This window comes from Macadamia integrifolia, chromosome 6 (assembly GCF_013358625.1).
Source record: "Macadamia integrifolia cultivar HAES 741 chromosome 6, SCU_Mint_v3, whole genome shotgun sequence".
In the NCBI taxonomy this organism is placed as follows: domain Eukaryota; kingdom Viridiplantae; phylum Streptophyta; class Magnoliopsida; order Proteales; family Proteaceae; genus Macadamia; species Macadamia integrifolia.
The window spans coordinates 22,465,096-22,478,202 of NC_056562.1; the positions used below are offsets into that span (position 1 = coordinate 22,465,096).

The 13,107-nt window shown below is 37.6% G+C and overlaps 2 protein-coding genes across 3 annotated transcripts; both read left to right on the forward strand.

The window, feature by feature from the left end:
- Window positions 1-6: 6 nt before the first annotated feature.
- LOC122081765 (ankyrin repeat-containing protein At5g02620-like) lies at window positions 7-4,839 on the forward strand. Its single transcript, XM_042649018.1, has 6 exons — window positions 7-1,784; window positions 1,881-2,069; window positions 2,155-2,241; window positions 3,033-3,068; window positions 3,474-3,922; window positions 4,149-4,839. The coding sequence occupies exons 1-6, from the start codon at window positions 1,223-1,225 to the stop codon at window positions 4,770-4,772; spliced, it is 1,947 nt and encodes a 648-aa protein (XP_042504952.1). The 5' UTR covers window positions 7-1,222; the 3' UTR covers window positions 4,773-4,839.
- A 5,122-nt stretch (window positions 4,840-9,961) lies between these two features.
- LOC122082696 lies at window positions 9,962-13,073 on the forward strand. 2 transcript variants are annotated; one of them, XM_042650422.1, is made up of 7 exons: window positions 9,962-10,368; window positions 10,477-10,731; window positions 10,812-11,000; window positions 11,108-11,191; window positions 11,291-11,326; window positions 11,754-12,196; window positions 12,437-13,073. In XM_042650422.1, the coding sequence occupies exons 1-7, from the start codon at window positions 10,233-10,235 to the stop codon at window positions 13,058-13,060; spliced, it is 1,767 nt and encodes a 588-aa protein (XP_042506356.1). In that variant the 5' UTR covers window positions 9,962-10,232; the 3' UTR covers window positions 13,061-13,073. The 2 variants fall into 2 exon arrangements, with proteins under 2 accessions (XP_042506356.1, XP_042506355.1); XM_042650421.1 differs by having other exon boundaries at window positions 9,962-10,731.
- Window positions 13,074-13,107: the final 34 nt, after the last annotated feature.

Sequence of the window (13,107 nt, forward strand, 5' to 3'; positions counted from 1 at the left end):
AATCCCATTCTAAGGATTCTTGTGATTTTGGAGAATCTAACTACGGATAATCAAGAACAGAGAGCTTTCCCTCCCTTTTTCATGAAGGATTTAGTTCTTGGCATCGGTATTGGTATTGGTCTCTGATGATACTGATATGATACTGATTTTGATTAAGATTGGATTTTGTATTGATCGCTTTTGCTTTTGCTGTTTGAAAAAAAAAAAATACGTGTACCAATACTTGAAACCGTGGACAGAGCTTAGATGGACTAGGATCCTCACCAGCCCGGACCAATGAGGGCTCTCTCTCTCTTTGGGTTCTGGAGAGGATCCAAATCCGAAATAGGCAAACAAATATGGTAATACTGAACCCATAAGAAGGATCCTTTTGATTGCATGTTTGCTGCATATCTCTCACCATTTTTTCTTTTTTAAAATTTTTTGTAACACTTCCTCCAAATTAATGTGCTGGTGTTTGCCACCAAAAAATGTAGCTGATTAGGCATAAAGTACTCTTAGCTTTATTCTAATGATTCGCTAATGAATTAAGCAAAGTATATAACAAAGAGCGTTCATCGGAATTGAGGACAAAATGAAAAACTATTCCCTAATCAACAATTAAGTTTTAGATTATCTTTTAACTACGATACAAGCAATTGAAAGTCCTCCAATTATAATTCTTTGCTTATCGACTAAAAAGACAAAGGCCTCTAATATTTTAAACAAGATGAGTTTTCAAATTAATTACCCCCCACCTCCCTTTTTGAATCTTGTTTGTGATCTAGAGCTTATTAGCTAAGATCCACAGCCAAGGCTCTCAAATGAAAGATTTGTCCAAGTAAGAAAGAGAGCTTTAGTCTAGAACTTTGTTTGAGGATCTCAATTTGGGATCAAAACTGGAACTGTCCTGCTAGAATTTGGTACCGGGCCATCTCATTAATAGCACGACGGTACTAGGATCTGATTTTGATATAAAAAAACAAATGGGACTAGACAGTTTTGGGATGGGATGGGTTGGCAATAGGTACAGGATGGAATTGGAATTGCAAGTACTTTTTCAGTGGGTATGATTAATGAACCTACGTTTGGTTCCCTTAACTAAACAGAACAGTATTGGGGATTGGCACCTTTGATACCAATACCAATATAGACCTATCCCAAATACCAGGAACCATACCTATTGACACTCTTATCTTTATTTGGGGCTTATATAAAGCAACGACTTCCACATCTTCTACCCATGTTCACTCAATCCAGTTCCCAGACAATCGTGTCTGTTCTTAGTAGGCTGCCTTCATATTCAGCCATGACAGAATCAACTTCTTCTGTCAACCCTCTCAAGTATGGAGATGTATACAAAGCAGCAGAAAAAGGGAAGGATCAGTTGGACATTTTCCTGGAATTCTACAGGGAAAGACCCACATCACCCATCAATGATCGGGGTGACACAATCCTCCATCTTCTCATTCTCAATAAAAACATAACCACTGCCAGTGAGCTACTGAAGTTGCCCCTCCTTGATGGCCTAACTGCGAAAAATAGCAAAGGCAACACACCACTCCATGAAGCAGCCATGGTTGGTAATGATGCTCTGACGATTGCAGAGTTAATGGTCGGGAAGGAGAAGAGCCTAGTCAGTGAATGCAATCTGAAGGGAGAGACACCTTTATATTTGGCTGCGGCTTATGGACAGACAAAAATGTTTAACTTCCTCAGAAAAACTATCTCCCATGATCACCCAGGATTGAAAAGAAATGATGGCTGTACAGTTCTTCATGCGGCTGTGATGGGCGAGTTTTATGGTATACCAACTAGTCTCTGCTACTTCATTATTGTTAGTTTTGTTTCATTTATTCTTTAGCTATATTACTAATGAGGTACCAATTGGGTTGAATCAGGTCTAGCTTTAAAGGTAATGGATTGGTACCCAGATCTTGCCCTTGATTGTAACGGAAAGAGCGTCACAGCTCTTCATCTACTATGCGAATCACCCTCTTCGTTCAAGAGTGGGACACTTTACTCAGAGTTTAATATAAGCAAGGCCCCCTTCATTCCATGGGCATTGTTCAAATTAGTAATCTACTTCTGTATGTGTTGTTCTGTTCTTCCATATGATGATCATAATCCCCTGCAGATACTACTGAGAGCTGATTGTTTTAATATATGAAACAGGTATGCCTTTGGATGCTGTTGAGGATCCTGAAGAAACTGAAAATGGACAGAGTTCATCATCATCGGCTGGCAACAGAAAACAAACAGGTTCTATCTTATGGACCTATAAATTTACCTAAATCTTTAGAGGGAAGTGATTCTCTGTCCGGGACAAGCTTTTAAAACTTGGGATTGTTATCAATCAATACAGATCCAGATTGGTATCGAATCATTTGGGATCAAATGGATTATCTATTTACCCTGACATCATACCACTAGATCGATCTCGACTGATACTGAACCTTTCTGGATGATTTTGACCAATCTGATCCGATTTTTAAAACTATGATCCGACGATGCGGCCAATGCTAGTGCTCCATGTGTTTATTTCTTTCTTCCTTGAAATAAGGGACAAAGATGTCTTTTCATATGGGAAGGAGAGAGATAGACAACAAAGTTCTTTTCCCTTCTTGAAATTTCAGGAAACACTCTCTAAGCCTAAGGCATTCTCTACGCCTAATTACATGGGTAAAAAAAATGAGTGTACCCAGTACACGAGGCTCCCGTGTGCCAAAGCACAAGCATATTGTTTATTATTATTATTATTATTATTTTTTAAAAATAAAAGGGATAAAGTTTTCTGCTCAAGAGCGGCCCTTGCACCACAAACACAGGAGGCATCAATGACCACCATGCCCCTCCTGAGGGCATGCCCCTGTGTCTAAGCGCAGGAGCGCAGGGGCCGCTCTCAGACAGAAAACACTTACCCAAATTAAAAAATAAAAAACAAAAATGACAATGTGTCTTTGTGTAGGACACACCTTTGGCTCAGAGAACCCTTACCCCTAAATTTAAGAGCTTCTTCATGAGGAATTGACACCAACTCTGTTCTCTTGCAGCTGGGATGGGCAGACGATTAGTGAATTCATTTAGTTGTGAGTATGACATATTTTTACTTTGAAGAAAAGCTGCATTACTAGAGAGTTGGGGAGCATGACCGGAAAGAGAGTGAAATTTTCATTCTTCTTGTACTAATAGGAAAGCAGGCATCAATCAACAAGCTGCCTACTCTGTTTTAAATAAACTAGTAAAACATGTCACTCAAAAATACACTTCTTGTCATTTGAAAAATGTACTACAACCGGTGCTGCAAAGTGATACTTTGTTTGCTATGGGTTTCTATTAGACATAAGAAGGATGAATCTCTCATTCCCCAGTTGATCATGCTAGCACAACTCTTCATAATCTTTCATAAATAAGAGGATGGAAATTTCCTCTCATGGGTTAGTAATAGACTTTCTGAACAGGAACAGCTTGACCTGTAAATATTATTTCTGTAGGGATTCGATTGCTTAGAGGAATTGATGATGAGAAGCAAAAGCATAACTTGGCAAGAGTGCTGGCAAAAAGATTGATAATAAGGGAACCAGTATATCATTCAGTCCCTTACATTTCATCTACAACAAATGCAATCAGTGACACCCTTATGTTAGCTGCAAGGTATGGTATTGTTGAGGTTATAGATATGATCTTCACAGAATATCAACGGAGTATTGAGTTTCTTGATAAGGATGGGAAGAACATACTTCATATCACAGCTGAGTATCGACAAGAAGGAATTTTTAAGATTTTAAAATCAAGGGGCCTTCTTACAACCAAGATTGTTACGGATGTTGACAAGCATAAGAACACACCTTTGCATCTTGCAGCAGATTATGCTGAACATGTTCAAGAAAAGATATTTGGTCCACCAGCACAAAAAATGTGGCGGGAGATGCTCTGGTTCAAGGTATGTGTACATCTTTGTTATTGCTACATCTGACTACAAGAGTCTCGGTATAAGCTTAACTAGAGCACATTAATGTATCGTGTGTGATCTCTTTTTCTTTCGCTAATTGTTGTTCTGCTACATTGTTAATTCCTAGCAACATTATTTTTAGGGGTTATTTACTTGAGTAGCATGCTCTTGATTAGTGGTTGTTCATTTTTTTTTTCTTTCTTGCTGTTGTTTGTAGCAAGTAAAGGATGTTTCCCTAAGTCACCTATTTCATCTTCGAAATGACAAAGACAAAACAGCAGATGAGTTATTCGACTCCTCCCACTGGCACTTGTTAGAGGAGAGCGTGAAGAAGAATAAGGAAGTAACGGAGAGTGTCATACTGATCTCAACCTTAATTGCAACCATTAACTTCACTGCATCATTTGCTGTTCCAGGTGGTTATGACCAGGAATCTGGTATCCCTGTTTTCTTCAGAATTAGGGGAGATTTCCCTCCATTTTATGCATATTCTTCAATTGCATTGTTCTTCTCCGTTATAGCCATAAGTGGCTGCATATCCTCTTACCTGTCTCGCTTTCATAAGAATGATTTTTATCTTATCTTGCCACTCAAATACCTTTTTAATGGCAACAGTCTCCTCTTCTCTGTGACCTACACAGTTTTAGCATTTTCACAAGCTATCTTACTTGTGACAAAGGACAAATTTACACCTATAGAATTCTCCCTTGCAGTTACCACTATAATGGTTGTTCTTGGAGTAGTCCTCTTTATCTACATAGATATAATGTTCCTACCCTTTTGCTACCTCATAGATGTGCTTTCAGAATTTATTTTTAACCAAGAAAAGATGATGTACTAATTACTAGTTGAATATTCACATAAAACTGGTTCTGGATTTGTAAAAAATAAAAAAAGAATACAAATATTGCCCAAAGCGTTTGTAAATTAATATGCTTGAATAGTAAAGATGAGAATATAAGATTTAGCTTTATGTTTATAAATGTATCCACTGAACTTTTTGTAGATGAATTTGTTTTCAAGTAAATGTACTGAACTTCAAGTAGATGAACTTGTCTTCAAGTAGATGAATATGTCGTCTAGTGAATAATACCCAACTTCAAGTGAGTAGTCTTCAATGATCTGAACTTTAAATGAACCAATCTTCAAAGATATAAGGTTGAGTCATACAAGAATAGAACTCTCCTTAAGGTAGTATACAACCTTTATTAATACAATATGAGTATCTGAATCTACCTCCAAAATAATACAACCTTCAAGGAAATCACAAAAACATTGCATTCACTCTCTTGATTTCGCCTAGATTACTAATGCTATACTTGATAAATCCAAAAATAGAGAAGCAAAAACCAATTCGATAGATCATAATATATGAGAGAGAGAGAGAGAGAGAGCCACTACCTCTCTTTATGTAAGTCACTACCTATCTTTAGATTTTGAATATATATATATATATATATATATAAGCCTTCCCTATTTATGTAAAGGTATGTCCGAAGATATAAGGTAGCGGTGAAAGTTTGGCCTTGACAACCTAAACCTCCCTTGGCCTGCCCTAAGCCCAAGCAAGGTTGAGGCCAAGTTTTTTGACCTTGAGGGTGGGTTAGGGTTGAAAAACCTCATCCCTGGGTCAGGGTCGGGTTAAGGCCTCAGCCCGACCTGACCCGACCCGACCCCGCCCGCACTCGCGCTAAAAATTTAACCCTAAATTTTTATATTAGAATTTAGGGCTCCTATTGGTATTTTATTTTTTCTATATATTTTTTAATATATAAGATATGAATAAAAAAAAAAAAAACAAGTCAATCAAGGTTAATCCAACCATTGCAGAAGTTAAGGTCAACCCAACCCAGCCTAGCCCCGACCCTGATAGGTTCAGTTAGGGCTAGGTTGGGTTGGTATGAGTCCAGTAGGGTTGGGCCTGAACATGAACCCAACAAGGTTAGGTTGAGCCTAGGTTGAATTTTGATGACCTAGGGTTGGGATTAGGGTTTTAAGAAACCCGGCCCAGCCCGCACCTGTTTCAACCCTAATATTAGGCTTCCCTACGTATGTAAAGGTCAGCCCTTAAATCCATCTTCCAAAAAATATAAATTATTAGACTTAAGATTAAGCCAATGAATATATATCACTCCCACAGGGCATCAAACATCCCTAAGGAGGGTAACTTCCCTCTTGAACCTTGTCCTTTATATTTTTTATTAAAACATATATATCAATTAGGGGTGTCAATTCTGAGCCCGCATCGATAAGTCCAACGGAGCCTGACACGTTTATGGCCTGACCTGGACCGGCCCAATTAATCAAGTCTGACACATTTATTGAACGGCCATTCACGGTGCAAGTAGCTAGCCAGTCGAGCGCCTAACCGAACCGACATGTTTATATGCCCGACTTAAACCGACTCGTTATAGCCCGACCTAGCCCAACCACCTTTAATACTACATAAAATTTCTATTTTGCCACTATTAGTACAAAACAAATTACGCTTTATTACCCCTTGCTTTGTAATATGATTTGATTTAATTAAGCTTTATTTTGTAAGTTGTAAATGCCATATCTCTTCTTTTTCTTTGTAAGAACAACCATAATCTTTTATCATTTCTATTTTTTATTAAAGATTTACCTCACATATTTCTGGGCATTCAACCAACTCAAGAAAAGAATTTTAGGGTAGGCACGTTTAAAGCCCTTTGCCCGTTTAGACTTAAATAGGTCTATAGCCCGGTTAAGGCCCGGTTAAGACCCGTTTAAGGAAGCCTGATTAAAGCCCGACACAGACCGGCCTAATTATAAACCATACCATGCCCCCAAAAGCTAGGCCTGTTTACTTAAACAGCCGTTCATGGTGCAAGACTTCTAAGTGGTCAAGCCCAATTAAACCCAATTGAGACCGACCCGACCCGATCGGTTGACACCCATTATCAACTAATGTTTTCTCCTACTTTCCATATGGGACCAAGGAAATTACAAGACAAAACCCTTTCCTTTCGACAAAGCAAAGCATGGGAGGAAAAACAAAGAAAACAACAAAAACGAAAAAAAGGGATAGTTTTGACAAAGGACATTGAAACTAAGTATTACAAAATACAAATATACAACATGAGTTCTTTCTATCATTTTGTATCTTCTTTGGATTTCTCTTATAGTTTCATTCAGTTGTTGGAATAGACCGTTGTGTTGTTGTAGAGTTTTCATCATCTTCTTTTTATTTATTTATTTATTTTTTTTTTATTCTTTCCTTCATTTTGAGGGGAAAATAATACATGTTTCCGTTGAATACATAAGTCAATCATTTAAAAAAAAGAAAGTCACATCAATTAGCATAGAAAGAAAGAATGCAAGTTGCATAACATGTGTCAAGTTAGCTGAACTCCACTAATAATGATATTAGTGCCTTCTAAAATAATGTCATACTCAGCATCAAAATAATTGTCTCACCATTAATCTTGCTTGAGAAAAGAGTTAGGACTACAAATCAAATCAGCAAGATGAACAAATGAATAGGCTTTAGAATTGATCTATCAAAAAAAAAAAAAAAAAAAAAAAAAAAAAAAAAAAAAAAAAAAAAAAAAAAAAAAAAAAAAAAAAAAAAAAACAAAACAAAACAAGAACAATAATTACAGCCTTATCACATCTAAATAAGGTTGGATACATGGATCCGATACGGAGGTTAAATTAGCAGCAATAGGAGATGATTTTAAGCCGCAATAGCTCATGGCTAAGCTTGTTTACCATGGTTCTAAGTATCGGTATAGTATCGGCATATTGATAGATACATATTCATATCGTTGGTACCTGATCGTATCGATACAAACCAAAATAGATCAAAGTACAGCACAACTCCACATATGATGGTAAGACGACATGTGTCCCTCCAACAACTTATTCCTCATTGAACCTCTTCTTCTCTTCGAGATTGGATCCTCATCACATACATTCATCGGGCGTACTTGTGAGGATCCAACACTTGTCCTTTTATTTATGTATTTCTCCCTTCTTCCCTTGTTTTTGGGACTTGTTTTTATTCAACCCCCACTTTTCTTCTTCTTCATGAACACTGCTACCCACTTCAACCCCTCGCACCCATCCCCCTCACCATGCCCCGTAACCCCCACTAACATCTCATGTATTTTGCAACTCTTGCCCCCCATCCCTTACTTTTTCTCGCATCCCCCACCTCTGATTTCGCTCCCCAACTCCCATCTCCCCCCACCCTCCCTACCCAATAACACCTCCACCTTGCCCTCCCACCCTTGCTTTCCACCCCACACTAAATTTCATTCAAATACCAAGTTGTCCAAAAGTGTAAACATAGTAGCTGCACTCCAGTATTATAGACAAAAGGATTTTGACTATACTTATTTACCATCTGTTACTTTATGTAGCTTTTACAAATTTGCAATATAATTGTTCTCCTGAAAATCATTTTCCAAGCGAATTTGCAATATAATTGACATATGAAACTGTTAGAGTAAATACCAACAAATACGAAAAATGAACTAAAACATATCTACCCAACACATAGAGATTTAATGAGGTTCACATACTGATGTGGTGTGCTACGTCCTCGGGTGAAGAAGAAGATATTTCATTTTGTAGAAGAGAGATTACACCCAAGTAGCGGCGAGAAAACTAGCTCTAAAACCCTAGCTTGAAAAACCCCCCAAATTAAAATGACTTGCTCAACAAGACGATAGTACATTATATACTCCTCCAAGTCGTGGGTTGATCCATCGGTTCACAGTCGATCGGGCCGAACCATACCCCTTTGTTTCCATCACAAATTTCAAAAAACTTCCCATTTGAGTCACCACCAAAATATGTCGAAGCATGTTATTCATCAACATGGGTCAAGAATTTGAGACAAACTGAAACAAAATGAAAAAAAAATCTTACAGTGAAGAAATGATTGCCTCTGGGAGGAGGTCCATATGATTAACTGCTTTAATATATATTTTTTATTTCTTCCAAAATTTAGAGTGGGAAGGAAAAACAAAGCAACGGTTTGGAGAGGGCAAGGTGGAGATCGAGTTGGGGAAGGGGGATCATTGGTGGGGACGTAGGATGGGGATGGGAGTTGTAGCAGGGTTTCTCACTGCTACCGTGAAGCAAATCCTATTGCTGAGTTTGCCAGCGCCAAGGTTAGAAACTTGTGCTTCCATTGTCTCCTGGCCAGTTTTGATCAAAGACGAACTTCTTCTAGGCTCTCATCTTAGATCTAGATTTGGTTTCAGATTGAGTTTTTATCTCTTCTCTTCTTCTTCTTGTGCTTCCATTGTCTCCTGGCCAGTTTTGATCAAGAACGAACTTCTTCTAGGCGCTCATCTTAGATCTAGATTTGGTTTCAGATTGAGTCTTCTTCTTTTTTTATTTTTTATTTATTTTTATTTTTTATTTTTTTATGAAGCCCTTGGTCTTTTTTCCTACTGATGGCTATGCCGAAGGTGGGAAGGAAATAAATTGACAAGGTGTTTTTTCCTTTTTGTTGGACTGTCTAACTTAGTCCATTATCGATTGTACATTCTTTAATTTTTTTTCTTTTTTCTTTAATACAAACGATTTTTTAGTTAAAAAAAAAGCAAGTTTTAGTGATCGTTGAAAAGGCAAACATTGTAATAGTGAGACATACCCATGGATTTAGTGACGGTATCGATACTTGAAACCATGGACATAACTGCGATAAGGCGTACAGATATGGCAATAATGAGCCGATAAGAAGAATCCTTTTGGTTGCCTGGTATTTGGAACCAAAAGTATTAGTTCATTAGGCAGAAAGGACTATTCTCTTTATTCTGAATCGGCAATGATCTAAGCAAAGTATATAATAAAGAGCCTTCTCAGGTAGTGCTATATAATAAGATTTAGATTATTCTTTTAACTACGATACAAGCAATTCAAAGCCCTCAAATTATATTCTTTGCTTTAATGAACAAAAAAGGTTTCTAATATTTTATATTTTGGGTTCAAATTAATATCCCCCACCGCCCCTCTCATCTTATGTCTCTTGCTTCTTGATTTAGAGTTCAGCTCAAATCCACAACCAAGATTCTCAAATGAAAGATTTCTCTTAAGGAAGAAGCAGAGCCAGTCAATTAACAAATCAACTCAAAATTTTGTTTAACTCAGCCTGAGTTTCTGGGTTTCTTAAAAGCTTGAAGTGACTCATTCAACTCAGTACCTTTACTTGGGGCTTATGTATAACAATGCCTTCCACATCTTCTACCCTTCTTCACTCATTCCGGTACCGTACATGCGTGTCTGTTCTTAAGAGTAGGCCTACCTTCATATCTATCCAACCATGGCTCAATCATCTTCTTCTGTCAACCCTCTCAAGTATGGAGATGTATACAAAGCAGCAGAAAAAGGGAAGGATCAGCCGGAAATTCTCCAGAGATTCTATATGGAAAGACCCACATCACCCATCAATGATCGAGGTGACACACTCCTCCATCTTCTCATTCTGAATAAAAACATATCCGCTGCGAGTGAGTTACTAAATTTGCAACTCAATGATGGCCGCCTAACTGTGAAAAATTGCGAAGGCAACACAGCACTCCATGAAGCAGCCATGGTTGGTGATGATGCTCTGGAGATTGCAAAGTCAATGGTCCAGACGGAGAAGAGCCTAGTCAGTGAATGCAATCTGAAGGGAGAGACACCTTTATACTTGGCTGCTGCTTATGGACAGACACAGATTTTTAAGTTGCTCAAAGAAACTATCTCCCATGATCACCCAGCTTTGAAAAGAAATGATGGCTGTACAATTCTTCATGCTGCTGTAATGGGAGAGTTTTATGGTATACTTTTGTCTGCTACTTCAGTACTGATAACTTTGTTACATTAATTCTTTAATTACTAACTAATTGGGTTGAATCAGATCTAGCCTTAAAGGTAATGGATTGGTACCCAGATCTTGCTGTTGCTTGTAACAAAAAGAACATCAAGGCTCTTCATCTACTATGTGAATCAATCTCTTCGTTCAAGAGTGGGACACTTTACTCGGAGTTTAATATAAACAAGGCCCCATTCATTCCATGGGCATTGTTGAAATTAGTAATCTACTTCTGTATGTGGTTTTCTTTTCCAGCATTTGATGATCATAATCACTGTCATCGTCATCATCATCCTACAGCTACTACTAATGAGAGCTGATTCTTTTTCTATATGAAACAGGTATGCCTTTGGATGCTGCTGAGGATCTTCAAGAAACTGAAAATGGACAGCGTTCATCATCGGATGGTGGCAGAAAACAATCAGGTTCTATCTCATAAACCTTTAATTTACCTAAATCTTTAGAATTTGAGGACTTATTCATTTGTTCTTCATGGAATTGATATGTACTCTGTTCTCTTGCAGCTGGGATAGGCAAACGATTTGTTAATTTTATCAGACGTGAGTATGTCATCTTTTCAATTTGAAGCAAAGATACAAAACATAACCTTATCCCAACTAAATGGGGTCAGCCATATGGATCCGATATGGAAAAAGGAAAGCTACAGTACTACTAATTCAAAAGCAGGCATCAATCAGGACCAGCCTACTCTGTTTTAAGAAAACTAGTAAAGCAGGTCACTCTGTTTCACAAAATTAGAAATAGGATCAATCAATTTTTCATCCCTAGTGGGCTCATGCTACGACAACTCTTCATCATCTTTCATAAAAGAGAGGATGAAAATTTCCTCTCATGGGTTTGTAGTATACTATTTAAGAACAAAGAAAACAATATAACTATTGCAAATTACCTTATCTTCGACAAAAATATAAGATAGGAGAGAAATTTGAATAGGCACAACTTGACCTGTAAATATTATTCCTGCAGGAATTCCAATTCTCAGAGGAATTGATGATAAGAAGCAAAAGCATAAGTTGGCACGAGATCTGGCAGAACGATTGATAATAACAGAACTAGAAGATGAAACTGACATTTCATCTACCACAAATACAATCAGTGACATACTCATTTTAGCTGCAAGGTCTGGTATTGTTGAGGTTATAGATGTGATCTTCACAAAATGCCCACGGTGTATTGAGTTTCTGGATGAGGATGGGAAGAACATATTTCATATAGTAGCTGAGTATCGACAAGAAGGAGTTTTTAAGCTTTTGAAATCAAGGGGCCTTCTTACAACCAAGATTGTTGCGGATGTTGACAAGAATAAGAACACACCTTTGCATCTTGCAGCAGATTATGCTGATCATGTTCAAGAAAAGATTTTTGGTCCAGCACCACAAAAAATGTGGCGCGAGATGCTCTGGTTCAAGGTATGTATATACTTTGTTATTCCCACAACTAACCACATGGGTCTAGGTATGAGCTTTAACTAGATCACATAAATGTGCTTTGTGTGAGTGTGTGTTTGTGTGTATAACTCCTCTTTAGTTTTTTCTTTTACTAATCGTTGTTCTGCTGCATTGTTAATTCCTAACAACATTGTTCCTGGTGCTTAGTTATTCGAGTAGCATGCTCGCTCTTGATTAGTGGTTGTTCATTTTCTTTTGTAGCAAGTTAAGGATGTTTCCCAAGGTCACCAATTTCATCTTCGAAATGACAAAGACAAAACAGCAGATGAGTTATTTGACTACTCACACTGGCACTTGTTAGAGGAGAGCGTGAAGAAGAATAAGGAAGTAACAGAGAATGTCATACTGATCTCAACCTTAATTGCAACCATTAACTTCACTGCATCATATGCTGTTCCAGGTGGTTATAACCAGGATTCTGGTATCCCTGTTTTCTCCAGCATTACCGGAGATTTCCCTCCATTTTATGCATATTCTTCAGTTGCATTGTTCTTCTCCGTTATAGCCATAAGTGGCTGCATATCCTCTTACCTGTCTCGCTTTCATAAGAATGATTTTTACCTTATTTTGCCACTCAAATACCTTTTTAATGGTAACACTCTCCTCTTCTCTGTGACCTATACAGTTTTAGCATTCATACAAGCTATCTTACTTGTGACAGAGGCCAAATTTACACTCCTACAATTTTCCCTTGGAGTTATAGCTGTAATAATTGTTATTGGAGCAATCCTCCTTATCTATGTAGATCTAATGTTCCTACCCTTTTGCTACATCATAGATGTGTCTCTGGAGTTTTTTTTTGCCAAGAGATGTTCAATTTATTAGTTGAGTATTCACATGAAACTGGTCCTGGATTTGTCTACATAATTAAA

Coding starts and splice junctions, on each gene's coding strand:
- LOC122081765 (XM_042649018.1), top strand. CDS start 1,223: ATGTTCACTCAATCCAGTTCCCAGACAATCGTGTCTGTTCTTAGTAGG. Junction 1,785..1,880: donor TGTGATGGGCGAGTTTTATG/GTATACCAACTA, acceptor GGGTTGAATCAG/GTCTAGCTTTAAAGGTAATG. Junction 3,923..4,148: donor GGGAGATGCTCTGGTTCAAG/GTATGTGTACAT, acceptor TGTTGTTTGTAG/CAAGTAAAGGATGTTTCCCT.
- LOC122082696 (XM_042650421.1), top strand. CDS start 10,233: ATGGCTCAATCATCTTCTTCTGTCAACCCTCTCAAGTATGGAGATGTA. Junction 11,192..11,290: donor TGGTGGCAGAAAACAATCAG/GTTCTATCTCAT, acceptor GTTCTCTTGCAG/CTGGGATAGGCAAACGATTT. Junction 12,197..12,436: donor GCGAGATGCTCTGGTTCAAG/GTATGTATATAC, acceptor TTTCTTTTGTAG/CAAGTTAAGGATGTTTCCCA.